At 40.2% G+C, this 17968-nt stretch overlaps 1 protein-coding gene across 3 annotated transcripts; it reads left to right on the top strand.

The window, feature by feature from the left end:
• The first annotated feature begins 863 nt into the window (after positions 1-863).
• On the top strand, positions 864-17150 carry CD86 (CD86 molecule). Of its 3 annotated transcripts, XM_074572805.1 has the most exons (7): positions 864-1067; positions 2575-2652; positions 6730-6779; positions 8245-8586; positions 12398-12721; positions 14750-14884; positions 15669-17141. In XM_074572805.1, exons 3-7 carry the CDS (start codon positions 6734-6736, stop codon positions 15686-15688), a joined length of 867 nt encoding a protein of 288 aa, XP_074428906.1. In that variant the 5' UTR covers positions 864-1067; positions 2575-2652; positions 6730-6733; the 3' UTR covers positions 15689-17141. The 3 variants fall into 3 exon arrangements, with proteins under 3 accessions (XP_074428906.1, XP_074428907.1, XP_074428905.1); XM_074572806.1 differs by lacking the exons at positions 864-1067; positions 2575-2652 and adding an exon at positions 4845-4995 and having other exon boundaries at positions 15669-17150; XM_074572804.1 differs by lacking the exons at positions 864-1067; positions 2575-2652 and adding an exon at positions 5887-6597.
• Positions 17151-17968: the final 818 nt, after the last annotated feature.

Below are 17968 nucleotides of genomic sequence, written 5' to 3'. Positions count from 1 at the left end.
GCAATAGATACAGGATGGATTTTTCTCCCCAGACAGCTCCTTTTCAAATGCCAGGTATAAACTGTGATTCAGACAAAAAAGACTCAGGTGTGAATAATGTCTGATCTATGGCTGGCAAGCACAACTGCAGTCATTAAGCTAGGCTTTTATGAGGCTCACTGCACGCTTATAAGCCAACTTAAAATGGATGATAAAGTTGGAAGTTTTACTAAGTTGGCAGAATCAAAATGAGGTTACAAGAGAAATCAAATTCCATGTAAATAAATTGACAGTACAGGAAAATGAAGTTATGAATTTATCAAAGAATTACACATACAAATAGTCAAACACATAAGCACAACTTTTTTACTCAGTCATAGAAAAATCAATTAGAACATAGCAAGCATGGCATCTGTGGTAAAGGTATGGTCTTAAATTTCTCTCATTTCCCATAAATGTTATGGAATCAGTCCTGATACCACCATTCTTACATAACAATCCATTCAGCTGTATTTTTATTGTGTCATCAGATCTTAAATTAACTTGGTGACTTTCAGCAGCAGAGTATTGGGGAAGGACAGACAGTTTTGTCTAATCTCGTTGGAGAAACTTCAGTCCTTGCCAGCAAATCTATTTCCCATTCTATTAATATAAGACCTATTTAAGCAAACAAAAGTGAATGGAATTTGCCAGCCATGAAAACTAAGCCTTATTCAGAAAGAGTTATTTCCTTCAGGCAAAATCCACGCAAAGGTTTTCTTGAAGACCAGAGCTACACGGCAGCTCAGGGACACTGTGAATAACTCTGACTCTTGTGAGAGAATTAAATGTGCTTTTGAAAGAAGGGGAATTTCAACTTAAAAAGAGGAAGCTTCTTTTGGACAGAGAGCACTTGCCGTAAGATTCGCATACGTGTTTGTGATAGGAAAGGGTTGATTTTCTGCGATCTGGGCTTTCTGCGTATGGTGGAGGACAGGCGTGGAGGACAGGCACTGAGGACAGAGGAAAGAATGAACATTTCTGTTGTCAAGATCCATACTGGAGGATTTTGCTGCCTCTGAGACAGGAATCCTGGAGAAAGAAATAAGGTATTCCCTAGTATTGTAATAATGTTTTCAACTGAGTGGTTTTGCTTTTTTATTTATCTGATAATGATTTGAGCAGTTACTGAGGCAAGCCATGGTAAATGCTTCTGTAAACAAGTAGGAGCATACATTTGCAAAAATGTAATTGCTATTAGTAAAGTGACTCCACAGCTGCTCTCTATATCATTTGAGTCACAGCTGCTAATTGTAGCAGCTTCACACGCACCCCCTGCTCCCTGGAGCAAGCTGACCAATCTATAACAGAATGAGCATCAGCACAATTATTTCTTGAATTCTTGGAGCAGGACATTTATAATCAGAAACTGGGCAAAAGGACCAAAGTGGATCTGCAGGGCATTTTCCGATTATGCATGTTATAAGGGTAGCAGTCTTAATTTACACCAGTAGATAGGAGAATCGAGTCCTTTCTTCCCAGCTACTGTAATTCTGGTGGTTGATGGGAGGTACCCAAAACCAAAAGGCAAAACCTCTTCCTTTAGCTTTGTAAATCAGTTAACGTGCCATGAGAAGCACTGTGAGAAAATCAGTATGTGTCCCCAGAGTGATTTCCGCACTAGAACTGAGAGCGGGAGGGTTTGGCTCATTTAACTGCACTTCTGAATATCACATCTTCATTTAATAATTGAAATTAATTTATTGCAAGAACAAGTAGCCTCTGATCAGCGATCCTCCTGTTTAAGAAGCAGTATGGGGTTTGTGTCACATGCCCAGCTGGTCTGGAAAGACACTTATTGAAAATAACGAATGTAATACCTGAGGGCTAAACTTATAATCTATTGTACAGCTGCTAATCCTTGTTAGGCGTGTTTGGGTATAGGTTAGGAATCAACTACGGATTCATCGTTTTGTGTACAGTGCGTATCTTGCCATCAGTGTAGCCATGCTGCCATTTCCAGGCAAAGTGTCCTGTGCAGAAGTAGGAGGGTCAGAAGAGGGACGACCTCACAGTGGGCATCTGAATTCCCTCTTCTGTGCAATGACTCTTGAGGAAACTCCAACAACTGACTGGCCTGTTAATCAGCTGGCATCTCTAAAAGGTTACCTGTGTGGGAACAGGGGTACGCTCCTTCTCTCTTTCATTGCAAAGTCAACTAGGTTAGTGTGATCTGGTGAGAAGTGAATCTGGCAATTGCTACTTCCCAGCAGACGAGTTTGCTTGACTAACCTTGAGGCAAGAGCAAGAGCTGGGAAAGGAGGACAGGCGTCACCTGATGCGGTACCTGTGATGCAGAAGTGGTTCAACTGACTTGCCAATTCTGTGGCCAGGTGTATCTCAGAGTATGGAAAAATATGTCAACCTGACCTGCCCTTTAGGTGGAACTCAGAATAAACACCGCAGCTAATCCCAATGAATGTCTCATTCTGGTTGATGACGTTCTTCCCCTACGAATTTCCCCCGCAGTTTCAGTTGTGTGGAGTATGTGCTCGTGTCCTGTGATTTGTGCTGTGGGACTGTGTGTGATTAGGCAGTCGCTGTGCTGTCTTTCAGAGATATCCGCCCTGTAGTTGTGGATGAAGAATTCTGCTTGCAGAGGCAGTGGAATGCTCCATGATCTTTGGACCAAAGGTATTATTTAAATAATTGGTGTTGTTTAATTGTTATTAAAAGAGTAGTTTCTGGGTGTTAGAGAAAAGTGATCCTAGAATCATACAGAAAGTCATAGTTCTCCTGAATATCTTAGATATAATAAAAGGATGTTACTGAAAGAGGGGATAGTGTGAAGGAATACAAAATGCATTCAGAAATCAAAAATTAGGGAGACAGAGGGGTTTTTTTAATGTAATAACAACATAATTACACAGCAAGCCCAAAATTTTTAAATGTAACTTGAAGCAAAAGATTGTTCTAAATGAATGAGCAATAGAAAAAGTTTAGCAATTGATTAAAATAGTGCCACTTTCTAACTGGAGAAACAGATAGGAAACACAAGTTGCCTGGGTAGTGGTATGGTTTTAAACTGTGTCCCTTGTTGTATGGCTTAGTATTTGGATGGAGGGCATCCTAGAATTCTCTGACCGTGCCACGTTAAGGGAATTTTCTTGTGATTTCCTTTGATACCACTTGTTCAAATCACCCTGTGTTTACAACATGGGAGAAGGCTGGTAAATGCATTTTAGCACAATTACATTTAGAAGTCTCTAGGATAGCTTTCAGGTCAGTGGTGGAAAGTCTTAGTCACAAATGTCCTGTCTCCAGGAGGCTCACAGCATGCTCATGGAGCTACTCACTGTTGCATGGGGTGGAAATTTTTAGAAAAATTCCCTGCACTAGAAAAGTCAGAAGAGTAGGTTACTTGTTCAGTGGCCAGTTTTGTTTTGAATTCATCATGAAACGTGGGGGAGGAGAGTCTTCCCATAGAAGATACGTACCTGATGTAAGAAAACAAATTAATTACATGTAAGAACATGTAAGAAAGGAACATTTTGAAAGGAACTGAAGGGCAGTGAGGGAAATTAGGAGTCAAAGAGAACAGATTTGACAGATTTCAAAAGATAATGATTACAGCTGAAAATGAAAACAGAAAAAAAGACAGCAAATGAAAACCCAGGCAAGCATACCAGATACAAATCTCTTGTTTACTCCAAGACCTTCATGCTTCATTGTGTATATTGGGTTTTCACATGCTGGATTCAAATGCTGGAATTGGAGGAACAACAGACAGAAAGCACAAGCCAATCTCAAAATAAGTTGCATAGGGCTTTCTGGCAGTTACCCTCAAAAGTAAAGGGAGTGAAGTTGTCTCTTTTTCCTGAACATTGATCTTTGAGTTCTTCAGGGAAGAAATCCCGTTGTACTCAGCCAAGTGGGAACTGCCTCATGACTTTTCTTAGACTGGTTTCTGCCAAACCAAAGCAGTCATGATTAGGGACAGTAAAGTGCATGTGCTGATATGGTTTCTTCTCCTTTCAGCGTTTGGACTACAGAAATAGTAAATAAAGCGTTGAGTGTGACTACTGACTGCATACTGACATAATTTCAATTAATATACTTCTCCATTTTTCACCTCTGACATCCACACAGTTGTGAGTCATGGGGACGTCTCCAGGAATGGCTGGCAGAGCCTCAAAAGGCAAGAAAGACACATAGTGCTAGCCTTATTTAGCAAGGGAAAATGGTTACCTCCCCATGGACTGACCTCACATAATTCTGGATGTCAAAGATAATTTTTAAGCCCTGGGTCTTCAAACCACTCCCATCTCATCCGTTATCACTGGCATCACGCCCCTTCCGCAGCTGGATGTAGCCAGCATGTGAACAGAAAAACTGCACGTCCATACACAAACTACAACGCTCTGAGGTGGAGCAGAGTGCTCGTGCACTGGGCCGTGGCCATGGAGAGGGCAGTTTGGTCTGCACCATTTGCCAGCAGCGGGCCATACCCTGAAGCAAAGCCTATCTTTCCTCTCTTACCTAGTCCCCTTTGACTGCTAAACAATTCTGGGACATAACCAGACTTTCAATGGCCTGCAGATACAAAAGAGAATTGAACACAGATTTTGTGTTGAATATGCCAAAGAAATGGTGTAAGTAGCCAACACAGAGACTGTGTAATTCTCCTTCCTCCACTCAGTCTTCTGGACATTGTCTCTGTGGATTTGCATTTGCCGGTTAGAGCCATGTTGTAAAAAAGGGGAAGAGAAGCTGCTTGCAGCACTGAAGTTTTAGTGGCCCGATTCATGATTCAGCAGCTCTCTATAAAGCAGCTCATGTAAGAGAAGCAACTTGTCACGCTCAGTGCCCTCCCTCTGCAGGAAATGTGGGTGTACACCCCTCTGCAGAGTCACAGGATCCTTCTTCACGCAGCCATCGCCAGCAACGTGCCTTCTCCTGGAAGAGAGCTGCCTGGAAACCATGTAGGATCTTTGAGACTTCTGTCCTCACAGCTCCAAATCCAACCCACAAAGAAAGGCAAGCAGTGGTATCTGGTATTTTTGCCTGGGTTTTATTTTTCTCTCACATTCTTATTTTCAGTTCCGGTTTTGGTCTTTGCTGCTATGAGACAGTCAATGCAAAACATGCCTAGCTATAGCAGTACACTCTCTCTGCTTCACTTATGTTTCCAGTTGCTAAATTGTCTTAATTTCTCCTCTTACACACCTGCACTGGAACCAAAAAATAGGGTTATCCTTTTTTTTTTTAACTTAACTGGAAGCAAAAAATTCTTATTCACAGGAGGGAAATATGAAACAGAAGGAGTTTCTGTTGTTTTCAGTGGCTTGGCACAGGCAATTTTCTTTAGGCAATCAGTTGTGTGGTTTAATTCAGTGGGGCCCAGCCTAGGAGGAAAAACCTTTGATAAAAGTTCACTCTGTATTAGGGTGGCTGGAGCAGAAAGACAGTGACTTCTGTCTACAACACTGGATTCTGCACAAGCCCTCCCTCCTCTTCTGCTACAAGAGGTGAATCACAAAGAAAATTATCTATATCCTCTGAGACATTTGGGCTTCTTTCTCCCCTTTCCAAAAAAAAGGCAGGATGAATCTGGTCTGGAAAAAATATCATTCACAGTTCTGTACATTACAATACATACACAAAAAACATGTCAGCAGACTGAGGGGAATTCTGTATTAAACGGAGGAGACTCTTGCTCCCAGAAACCTGGGGTAAAGGTAAAGCCCAAAGTGTACCAGCTTAAAATAAAACATGATAAAAAATGGGAAACCATCAGGAAGCTGTATTACCAGTCAGGACAGCAGACAGCAATCTCACTGGTTTTAAGTAGTATGAGAGCTTTTACATTTGCTCCAGCAAGAGGATTCTTTGGAGCTGTTTAAAGGACAGTGAAGGACCTTGGCAGGGGTGGAGTCTTCTCCCAAATATATGGAAAAGGCATAGGAAAAACACAAAGGCACTGCTAAAATGCAAACCAGCAGTCACAGGCCAGTCAGATGCAGGTGCCATTCTCTCACTGGTGCATGGGAATGACATTTGGCTGTTTACCAGGATTATGGGCCCTTATACCACATGAACCCAAGCAGCCATAGAGAAGTGGTTTGCTTATGAGATGAGTCATAGGGTTTTTTCTTTTTTTTTTTTAAACGCATACCAGGTTTTTTTTTGGTCACGAATTATGTGTTGTTTAGTCTCAACTCTTTAAACAACATAGGATTTCTCTCAGTTACCTTTTACTGTCGTGAAGGATAGGTTCCTGTTACAAAACTGAAGGTCACACACTTCATCACTTCTGGTACCTGACATCATCATGCCGTCTCCCCCACCTCCTTCTGTGTCACCCTTTCCTCCCCCTCTACTTTCAATTCCCCCATCTTCTTCCCCACACTGTCAGGCTAAGCATGCTCCCCATTCCTCGTTCCTCCGCATCAGGTGTCTTGGCTGCTCGTTCTGTCTATTGCACCCTGGTGGCTCTGTGTTTCTCCTATGGCCTACCCTGTCTGCAGTAATCTTGTGCCATATCACCTTCTCTGTAAACCAGAGATCTGTCGTGGCATGCTTCTTGTTGCTAAAGGCTGCCAAGCACACGGAAGTCCTTGCACCAGTCCACGAGAAAAGGTGAGATTAACTTTTTCAATAGTCTCTCTCTTGCTAAAACTTCTTGTTTTACCACTTCTTTGGGAGTACTGGAGAAGGTACTGGAGTGTTTTCAACCTCTAACATATTTCTTATATTCTTCATTCTTAACAGTGTCATGGAGGTCTGCATATTCTTCCTTTATGCTATGATACTTCTCCCAGGTAAAACGCCTTTTTTAATTGTAAAAACTGTTCTGATTGTGTCCTGCTATGTGATACTTTCTTATCCACTAAGAAGCTCATTCCTTAGTAGTAATTAATCATTTCCATTGCACAATCAAGGTCATATAGCCTATGTGACATGTATTTAAATTGTGTGCAGGGACTCTATAAAATATATAGTGAGTACTTTCTCTCTTCAACTTTATATCTTTACATTAAAGATGTAAAGATGTAAAGATGGTGGTGGATTCACCATCCCTGGAGGTGTTTAAAAAAAGGGTAGATGGGGCACTTAGGGACATGGTTTAGAAGTGGCTCTTGTCAGGGTAGGTTAAAGGTTGGACTCGATGGTCTTAAAGGTCCCTTCCAACCTCAGCAATTCTATGATTCTATGATTACACTTACTTTATGTTGCTCTTAAATTTTCAATTTAAATCTATCTTTAAAATGTGTGTATATCACCTCTGTATATCATAGAGGAGAGCAGTATTAAACTGAAAACTGACCGTTTGATATGGGACAACTGCAGTTTTAGGAAGCCACGGAGATCATTTTGCAGTCTGGTGCTCTGAAGAATCAGTCAAAACTTTGTACCAGGAGAAAGACTGTAAATCTTCTCCTCCTTTTGAACACAGCAGAGGTGTTTGTATCTTCTGGGACAGAGGACTGCATTTCTCATTCCAAGAAAAGCCTGTCCTCCCAGCCCATCGCCACCCATAATGATGCATACATGCACTGATGAAAGTGGGAGAAAAATCATCCCTTGTGTTATACAGTTCACGCTTTCTTTGCATGAAGGCATAATTGTGTTTATTGACTATTTCTGTTAACAAGATCAGCAACAGAACAGTTAAATCTGACATTTAATCTGTCATTAAACTCTAGATTAATTACAGAACAGTTAAATCTGACATTTAATTTGTCATTAAACTTTAAATTAATTCTTCAGTGAGACTGAAAGTGTTCACCTGTTTCTGACCTTGTGGTCATATATTCCCTAGACACCAACATTTACCACGCAGTACGCACTTTACATTTTCTTCAAAACTGCAATGCTGTGTTATTTTATTAGGAGAATGAACTCAACTTTTTTAAAAGAAATTGTGCAACTATCCCCTTTGTGGCAGAATCTCATTACATTCAGGATACTACATACAAGAATGGTTTGGGCCTTTTGCCTGTATATAGGTTTTCTAATACATAGATGCTCGCAACCTCTGTGTGGTAGGCCTTACTTGGAAAGTAAAATATAGGAAGAAAAATAAGAAACGGTTTTATGACCTGAACTCCACATGACTAAGTGAGTCAGTTTGAAGAACTATGTGTCCTGTCATACCTAGTGGGAGAATTTGTGTCTAAATGCTGGCATTTTTATTGCTGCTGTCATTATGTTGCCTCTGTGAGTGCAAATACTTGGTGTTCTTTTGTAGCTGATAGAAATCTTAATTTCTTCTCTCTGTCTAAGGTATTGCTGCCAGTGTGCATCAGATGAAGTCATTTCTCAATCACACTGCATACCTATCCTGCTTTTTTCCAAACTCTCAGAAAACTGACATAAAGGATTTAAGGGTTTTTTGGCAAAAAGGCACTGATGAAGTGGTGCATGAAGTATACCATGGCCAAGAAAAACATGATAACCTTAGTCCTAAGTATATAAATCGCACCAAGATGGATATGGACAAATGGACCTTGCAATTGTTAAATGCAGGAATTGTGGATGAGGGACAGTACACATGTATTATACAGCACAGAGTTAAAGGATCTCCAAAGGTCATACACAGATCTGAGTGCTTACTGCACATCATTGGTAAGTAATCTCTTCTAATTGTTATCTGTCCTGGGTTTTTTGGGGGCGTTCTCTGTCCCTTTGTTCAGTCCAGAAATGTGTGGTACTGCCCCCAAGCCACTGAAGACGTACCTGCACTGGAGCAGAATTTCTAAAGATGGATAAGAGTATTCTCAATAGAAAAATCCTCAGCTCTGAATGAAAAGTGCTCAGGTGGAAGCAGTCAGAAAAAGTAGAAAGTGAGGCATTAATTTGCTCGACATTGTATCATTCCTGATTCCCACCCTGTCACACTTCATCGTGAAAACCGTTCTGTCTCCTTCCTCTTGCCTCCTGAAAGTTTTATGGCTTTTAGCACTCTGGCAAACACACGTCTTCATTTGCATCTGATGCACTACCTTCTATTAAAAGTAGCAGTAGTTATCATCGTTGGTGGTAAATTACAATTGAAACATAACAAGATTTCTGCAAACACGCAGCTATTTTATGATCATATAAATCGTAGGGAAAATAAAGAAAAGAACAGCTCCTATGTGGAGGAGTAGAAATTCATATGTTCAGTTAAAGGAAGACTGAAAATATCTTTGAAGAAAAAATGCATGCGTTGATGAGATTCAACCTGATTTCTTGCATGGGAATGGAAGTGAGGAAGTAATCTTTTCCTAATGTTTTCTAATATTTTTAGTAATTCCTAATATATTTTCCAAATGTTTTTCTATTTTAAACTGTTCTGTTAGTAACCCTTATCTGTACGCCTGCGTTCTCTCTTTCACTATGATAGTGCTAGTCATTAATAATAACAGCTTCTCACTTCCACTGGTGTTTTCAGTCTTCAGCATACTGCTTCAAAAGAGAACAAGCCATGTGTAACAGGAGTCAAAAATGCAGTACCAGGACATCTGAGCCTGTTTAGCTTTGTGCTACCAGCAAGTGTTACCTCGATCCAGATAGAAAACCTCAATTGTTAATTTTGATTCTCCAAGAATCTACTTGACAAGTATTTTCAGCAAAGCTTTAGAACTCAGAAACTCATAATGTGCACTCAGTATCAAGGCCTGCAATTTAAGAGCTGCTTAGCATCGACACTTCAGCTAGTTCAAGCAGTTAAATCAGTTATCGGCTTAGCCAACATCTCAGCAACATGTTATAAAAGTCTCATACTTAGGCACTAAAACTCTCCCATACCTTCTAAGTTTTAACTGTTTTAAACTATTTGCTGCTGTATTCCTTCCAAATGACTCTCTGTTCAATAAGCTCCCAAAGGAAAGTGCAGTATGAAATCATATTTTTAAAAAAACTTTAAAATAATTAGAAGAAAAATACAAACGTTGAAATGTCCTTGTGCTTACCTACTGTTTCTTAATTAGAATCTCATATCATATGTGGAGGGTTTTTTGTGGTATGGTGCGTCACACTTAAAAGTGGACATAAGAAAGATTGAGTGCTGTACAAGAATGACAAGGCAGTCATACAAAGCTATCTAGATCACTTGGCGTCCAGCCTGTTCAGAAATACTGAAGTACCTTCTAATACAGTTTACATGTGTTATTTATATGTATTACATTACGAAAAAATATAGATAGAAATATTTATATTTCATGTATTGTGTACAACCGGGATGATTTCTATTAAGAACAACGAACACAGCTCATTCTCCAGAAAGAATGGAGGGTTTCACATTGGAAAACTTTGGCTCTTGTTTTAAGAACAAGGTAGGGATTGTGACGACATGCAGCTTAACTGGAGATTCTGCTGCTGTAGCACAGATTTACTGCTTCCTTTGTATGGATCAATAAGGGAAGTAAGTGAGACTAGGAAAGCTATTTCAAAATACATGCTATTCAGAGAGTTGGGAGTGAAACTGGTATCAGAATAGAGATTTAACAATTTGTGTCCTCATTTTAAAGGGGATGTTGAAAAACTTTAAAGTGTGAAGAAAAGCCCCACTAGAGTTATCTGAAGGCTGGAAAAATACAGGCCACCTGGAGACATTAAAAGATCAATCTGATTACCTTATAAGAAGACCAAGAAGAGTCTTGTTTTCAGTGTGTGAACCTGAAATACACATAAAATACTGGATATTAAAAAAAAAAAAAAAAGGCTAATTATTTCATTGAAAATATAAAAACAGTCAGTGGCTGGAAACAAGTGAGAAGTAAGGCACATCATTGTCACTTTAGAAAACATAACAAAACCAGGTAAGGTGATTAAGCCATCGAGAAAAATATCAAGGGCTTGATAGATCTGCTGCCTCTTGAGGTGTTTAAATCTAGTCTCATAGCCTTTTTGGAAGACAGGTTATCTTTAAATAGAAAAGACTTCCTGAAACAAGTTTTTCTGTTAACAATCCAAATCTCACATATACGTAGCCCACACCCTGCATGCAACCAACATCACTTTGCAGTAAATTGAGGTTCCAGAAGCCATAAAAACAGAAGTGCTTCGATCAGGGTATATTCCACTATTTCCACTTGTTTACTGTCAGAGATTGAAACTCTTAAATCACTTGATGATTTGGCAAGTTTCACAGCCATGGATTACATTCCTGCCCTCCCTATAAAATGCCAAGGAGAGAAAAAATACTCCAGACCAGAAACTGGAGTAAGCAGTCAGCTAAGCAAGTCAGACCTTGAGGAGGAAGAGGAAGCTTAAGCTTTCCTGAGGGAAAACTTAACTAAATTTTGGGGTGTAAAAAAGGTGGGGCTTTTCCATTTTGGATTCACAGCCAAGGACTCTCTCGGGGATTTCGGTGACTAAGTTAAATCCTTCTCTCTGTGTGTTGGCATACAGCAAATAAAAGCAACATCACATTTCTTCATCCATCCACTTTAAGAATTCACTGGAGCAAGGATTAGAGCCTGGATCCAGCACATCAAGTGTGTGTGCAGAAGAGTCAGATGGTCTTAGGCTCATATTTTTCCAAGAATCCTTTTCTCCTTCTCCAAATATTTTTCCATATAGTCTTTAGTCCTGTCTGCACTGAAATAATGAATTATTTTCAATGAAGTCTTGAGTCTGTTTCTTGGGTTTTGTTGCTCTTTTTTTTCAAGCAAATCCTGGTTGATAATATTTTGGAGATTGTTTAATAGTGAGTATTTGTTAAAAGCTTCCATTTATCGTTCATATTTTATGTTTAAATAATTCTTTACAATCCTGTTTCACTAACTGTTTATTGCCTTTGAAATTTGACTTTTTGAAGCAACAGTTATGTTTTTCATTGAATGGGATGAGTATCCAATGACACAAAGTAAAAGAACTTGTACTTCCACATAAAAAGCCGAGCTAAGGGAAGCCTACTATCAAGCTGAGTGAATTACTTTATATGCTGCAAAATGATTACTCATAATATTGACACCCACCAAGGATATTTCTACCTATGACAGCACTGGACCTCCAACGTACCCAATCTGAAGTCCCTCAGATTTCTTTCTCTACATTTCGCCGTTAGAAGTTTGTGGTTTTCCCCTTACCTAATCAGGAGGTCCAGAGTAGGTAGCACTGTGTCCCATTCCCATTTTGTGTGTAAGCAATGACCTGCAAGCAGGCCAGGTTTGATTATTCTGAGGTGTCAATGGATCTAAAAGAGGTGGGAGTGACAGAGGCCCATTGTCTGGCTGATCAGACTTACGTCCTTGAAACACCCTGAGGACAAGGAGCAGCAAGTCTGCATGTACATCAAAAACGTTAACAAACCCTTCTTGGGATTATCATTGTTTTCCTGGGAAAATTGTTTAGACTTGCTTCTGCCTGAAAAATCACAAATAATTGGCAGGAACTGTCACGAGACGTGGTATGTCTGACTCATGATGCTTTCTCTTTGGTCTGTTTTCAGCCAACTATAGTCAACCTGAGATAGCATTGCTGCACACTGAGGAACGAATGGCTGCACGATGGCCCAACAAATACTTGAATCTTTCCTGTTCTTCCAGCGGAGGTTATCCAGAGCCCAAGCAGATGACTTGGCTAATTTCACATGAAAACACAACACACGAGCTTACAGGTCACACAGATGTCTCACAGGATGCTGTAACGAAGCTATACAATGTTACTAGCAAACTGAACATCCCAGTTCCTACAAACACCCTCACTAATATTAGCTGCTTGCTTCACCTTGGAGAGCAGCTGGGGAGCCTTGTCTCAGTGCCACTAGGCATAGGTGAGTCTCCATTTGCCTGTTCTGATTTTTGCATGGGTAGGAGCAAGGCACATGGCGGTACAGCTGATCACAGATAGCAGCACAGAAGGCAGGGTATGTTCTCCATCCTGTTCACCAACAGCCACGGACACAAAATTCCCTCTCCTTTCTAAAGGGGAAGCCTTATTACAGCAAGGAGAGGGAACAGAGAAGGACAGCTACTGCTATGCAATCTAGAACACAGCGCTGTTCATCCCCTCCCTAGATGCTGCTGCAGTAGCAACAAAGCAACCTGGATGTCTGGATTAGGTGGCAACCAGTCTCTGGAGGTGACATTTAGCTGACATTAAAAGAGGTTGCCACTTCACAGAATCTGTTCCAACTGCTGAGCTTGGAAGAGGCATCTGGAGATCATCTAGTCCAACCACTCTGCTCAAAGCAGGGTCAACAGGTAGCGCAGGGCCTTACGCAGTTGAGTTTTAAATATGTCCCTGGATGGAGACTCCCCAACCTCCCTCAGCAAACTGTTCCAGTGTTTGACCACCCTGACAGTAAAAAAGTTTTTTTCTGATGTTTAGGTGCTTGAGCTGCTATTCTTAATCATTGCCTAGAGAGGGGCAGAAGGGTAAACAGAGGAGGCCCTTGGACCAGATTTGGCTGACAAACTGCCAGATAGACTGTGCTGAGTTTAAGTGTAAAGGCCATGAAACTTTGATTAGTCTTAGAAGCATTCCTGGTGGTTTTTGTAACATTTGGCAGAATGAAGTGCACATTCCAAAATGATTATTTGGGGATTTTTTTTTCTCTGGGATTGTGTCTCTTTTCAGACACCTCTTGCAAGAAGCAGCTGGGGACTCGAGTTCTAATAAGACCTTACTGCTGGATTATCTCAGGGTTCCACATGACTGATCCTTTCTTTAAACTAAAACCGTATTTTATTTATCTCCTGGGACAGCAAAACATCTTTTGACATATTTTTGTTCTTAAAATTTGGCACAAACGCATCAAAATAAAGACAATTCCCACACGGCTTGCACATGTCTCCTTTAGACAATGTTGAAGCTGTGCTTGAATTGACAGGAACAGGGAACCAAGAAGGAATAGTAGCATCACAGGAAAGCCTACCAGGGTAGTACACGCATGCACCTTACTACTGCAGATGTAAAAGAAGCTTGCCCCTCATTTTGAAAAAAGTTCCCCAGTGCAGTTTTCTTCATATAAATTTAGCTAAAGGGTTAAGTCTTCAATGCTAGATATGGGAAACTGCCTCTGATGTCCTTACATTCTAGGATTTTTAAATACTATTAAAATACATACAGAAGTTTGTCAGGTTTGCACAGCTCTGCATATCGCTCTTGAGTGTTAGCATGGCTATATTAGCCATATTAGCTATAGTGCTGCATCCTCCTCTTCCCTATTCAATTCTTCTTCTCTCCTCTCTCGCTTCATGAAAATAGACACCTGAAAAGCAGCGATGGTGGGTAAGAAACTAGGAACTCCACATAAACAAAAGCTTTGTCTGGCAGTAACTGAAGCTCTATCAGTTGCTAATCCTAGCAACCAAACCCTCAAAAGCACAATAACCAGAATAGAGGGAAACTCCTTTGCATTCCCTGCTACTTTCACATCCCTTATGGCATTTCATTAGGCTTTGACCATCACTTCCAACAGATACCAAGTAGTAACATATCCCAGGTTCTTCAAACTTGCACAGTAGCAAAGAGTAGCAGTAGGCAGTAGCAGCCTCATAGACTCTTGTATTAATCAAGTTGCTGATCTCTTACATGTTACCTGAACTTCAGAAAGAGTACTTTGCCTTACTGTTGTTGAAGTGGCCATCAAGATTCGGTAGTTGCTCCAGGTATTGGAAATGGAAATAAAGCAACGTGGATAGTGATTTATTGACACTATTAAAGCACTGTAAAAGCAAAGGATGCTGAGGACATTTCCCTAAACTTCTAATTCACATAACTTTGGGATAGATTGTTTAAGCTAATCGTCACCAAATTAAATCTTTGCTGTGTGTATCTCCTCTGTTTTCTTATGCAGAGTTACAGGGGGAAGAAATGGAGCAAGTGAAGATAAATGTCTTTGGCCCACTTATAGCTGTGATAATACTGATCACACTTCTTCTGGGGTTTGTGATACTGAAGAAGAACAGAAGTAGCTTATCTACCAACCAGAGTAAGTTATTACTTCTCATTCAGTTCTACTGTTCCTGAAGTCTCCAGGCTTCACTCTTTATAATCATCCCTTTAACTACATTCAAGCCGCTGACAGAAAGTTAGGTTTCATGCTGGACTTAAGCTAAACTTCCTTGGACGGTTTAGTTCCTGCAACAACGTAGTCCATCCATCAGTAAGACAAAACCTCTTTCTCCTGTCTTGGCCTGGGATCCACTTCTCCCTCTTCTTTGTGCTCTGAGAGACTGCCATGGCACCAGCTTACCACTTTTTCCTGCCATATCATCTTTTTTTAAATGTTTTATTGGTAGCTTTGTCTCCTAAGATCATTGAAGTGTATAAACCTTTCTTGTCAATCACCATTTATAAGAAAGGTGGAGCTGGGGGAAGGATGAGATGAAGCTTCTGTCAAGTGCGAGTATCTCTGTCATCACAGAGCTGAAGGATCCAAGGCTGCCCAACCCTGGACTGGAAGAATCATCTTGTACTAGGAACATAATTCAATCTTTGCATTGCATTTCTCTATTTTGTTCCAAGACTAGGTCTCAGCAGTCCAGGTTTTATTCTGTATTGAAAGGATCCTCACGCTGACATGAGAGTCTGTCTTCCCTTGTAGCAGGAAGGAAATGTATTCTTCACAGACAGTCCTGTTTCCTCGCACACCAAGGGTCTTGAGCCCCACCTCATTCTCTCTCCAAACCCTAAGATAACCGGACATTTACTATGAACTCATTTACAGCTTCTATTTATTATGTTTCTGTAAATCACATATTCATCTGTTTTAGGTGTCAGTCTAGCGGTCTAGAAGCTATTGAGCTTGAAACCGAGGCTATCAGCCAGACTGCTGAATGGGAACCATCTCTGCACATAGCAAGGCGCAAGGTCCCATATTCTTAAATGTTCTGCCAGACAAGGATCCTTCACAAATACCCTACAGAACAACGTGCAACATTTCTGTCTGATGGCTGAAAGTGTCCAGTGTTCTCTGGTTTTATTTTTGCTCCAGAATGGTACTAAATATGATGCTCTGCCTGTCTGCATTACTATCTTTTTTGCTGTATCTTTCATTAGACACTGTGACATTGTAAAGCCCTGAGAGTCAATGAAGAAAGCAGAGCTGTATGGGTTACAGAAGGGAATGTCTCAGAAATGGAAAGAGTTAGGCCACAATCTGTTAATCATAACTGTCACTGGAAACATGATCAGAGGCAGGCCATTAATCATGAGCCATAAACGCTTTTGCCAGAGCCAGTGTGGCTTTGTACCAGTAACTTTCTTGTAAAGCTCCACAGCAGAAAGATGAACTTCAGGGCACTTCCCCACATTCTGAGAAAAGTCACGCAATTCCTATCAGGCATTTGAAACTAGAAGGGAAGACTTGCTTTAAACATAATTTCTGGTTATCTTTTTTTTTCACTACCATCCAAGCTTAATATGCCCAGACAGTTAGTACCTCCACACTTTGTTCCTCTGTATTCTGACCAGATGGTGTACTAGTTGTTCAGGTGGATGCAGGGATAGAAAATTAAAGTATGAGATATCACTAATATGTGTATTAATCTAAATATACAAAATTAAGCTAAGCAGATAATGAAAAAATATTATAGAAGTAAGTCATGTTTTAATTTTGTTGACTGTGTTCTCCCTTTCTTAATTTTGCTTCAGACCTTGAAGATAGAGCAATCTGTATGCTATGGTATGCTCAGCTATAGGAAGTTTTACCTTTCAGAAAAGATTCTCCATGTCACTCAAAATGTGCCAGTTCTCCAATCTTGAATGATCTCTGCACTTTATATTCTTCAACAGCATTGACATCTTACAGGAGGAAGAATGCGTCAGAATTGAGACAAAATTCTTCTGAGGTCTTGATTGTATTTGTAGGTCTGACATTTTCAGCAAGAGCAGGGACATTAGCATCACATTCTCAAGACAAATTTCAGCTCCGAGTTGCAGTCTGGGGACATAAATTCTCTACAGTTTCTTCTGGGTACAAATATTCTTTTCTGTTAAATGATGTTGTGAGTTGCTAGATTCCACCACATTTTTTACTCCCATTTTCAAGCGCGTGAGAGAATGTGCATGTCCTTTTGAGTTAGCTAAACAATTTGGGAGTCAGTTTATTAAGCTATTACACTAACATTCCAAATATTTTCATTCAGATTAGTATCATTCAAATTTTCTTAAAAGTTAAAGGTTTTATTTTTATGTAAAAGTTTATATTTGCTGGTAAACTTATTTAATGACTTATTAAAATATACATCTTTTTCTGTGTTGCTGTTTCATTCTTCTGCCATTAAAGCAGTATATTGGGGAATACCCACATTTGGTGTTCTCAGGGAGCAAACACTCCCAGAATTATTTCTTGGAAGGAAATGCATAAAAAAGGTATTGCTGCAATGACCAAGAATGGCACAACTGAAGGTTTCAAATGTTCATTCATGGAGTTGGATATACGTGCACAACTTTGTGTATGCATACCTCCTTGATTCATGCATGTACACATACACTCTTGAACTCCCAGTCTCAGAATTCTCTTACTAATCCCTAAATCCTGATGTGACACTTAGCTGGTCAGCTTTATGCACTGAGGAAAAAACCCACCACCAGCCTTTCATGTTTGTCCATAGGAGAAAAACAATAACCAGTTCCTCCACAATGGATAAGGTATCTGGAAATCTGCTACGATTCAAGACTCCTTCTCTAGCACATTCACTTGGCACCAAAAAAAGTATTCCGAGCACTTGGAAATTCAACAGTTTTTGCAACATGTCCTAGGACTTCTGAGGAGGCTTTTCACCCCAATACAGTGTCTACTATCCCTATCAGCAGCTGTAACTAGTGGAAAAAGTCACACGGTGGGTTGGGTTTATCTTTCCACAACTCACTCCCATCCTTAATTTGTTCCTAGTTAGTCAAGTTGTCTGTTTTCACCCCTTGACATCCCTCTACTTTAGGCTGCCAACCTCCTTCTATTAGCCAATCAATTTCTCTACCTCCTCTTTTCTTGCTCTTAAAATCAACTCTAATTCCCTCCTGCATCTAAAGACAGTTAAGGGGAAAAAAGCAGATGGGCTTCAGGGAAAAT

Source organism: Larus michahellis, chromosome 1, assembly GCF_964199755.1.
Source record: "Larus michahellis chromosome 1, bLarMic1.1, whole genome shotgun sequence".
NCBI classification, from domain to species: Eukaryota; Metazoa; Chordata; class Aves; order Charadriiformes; family Laridae; genus Larus; species Larus michahellis.
Note: the sequence above shows the minus strand (reverse complement) of the source record. Positions and strands in the feature narration are given on the sequence as shown.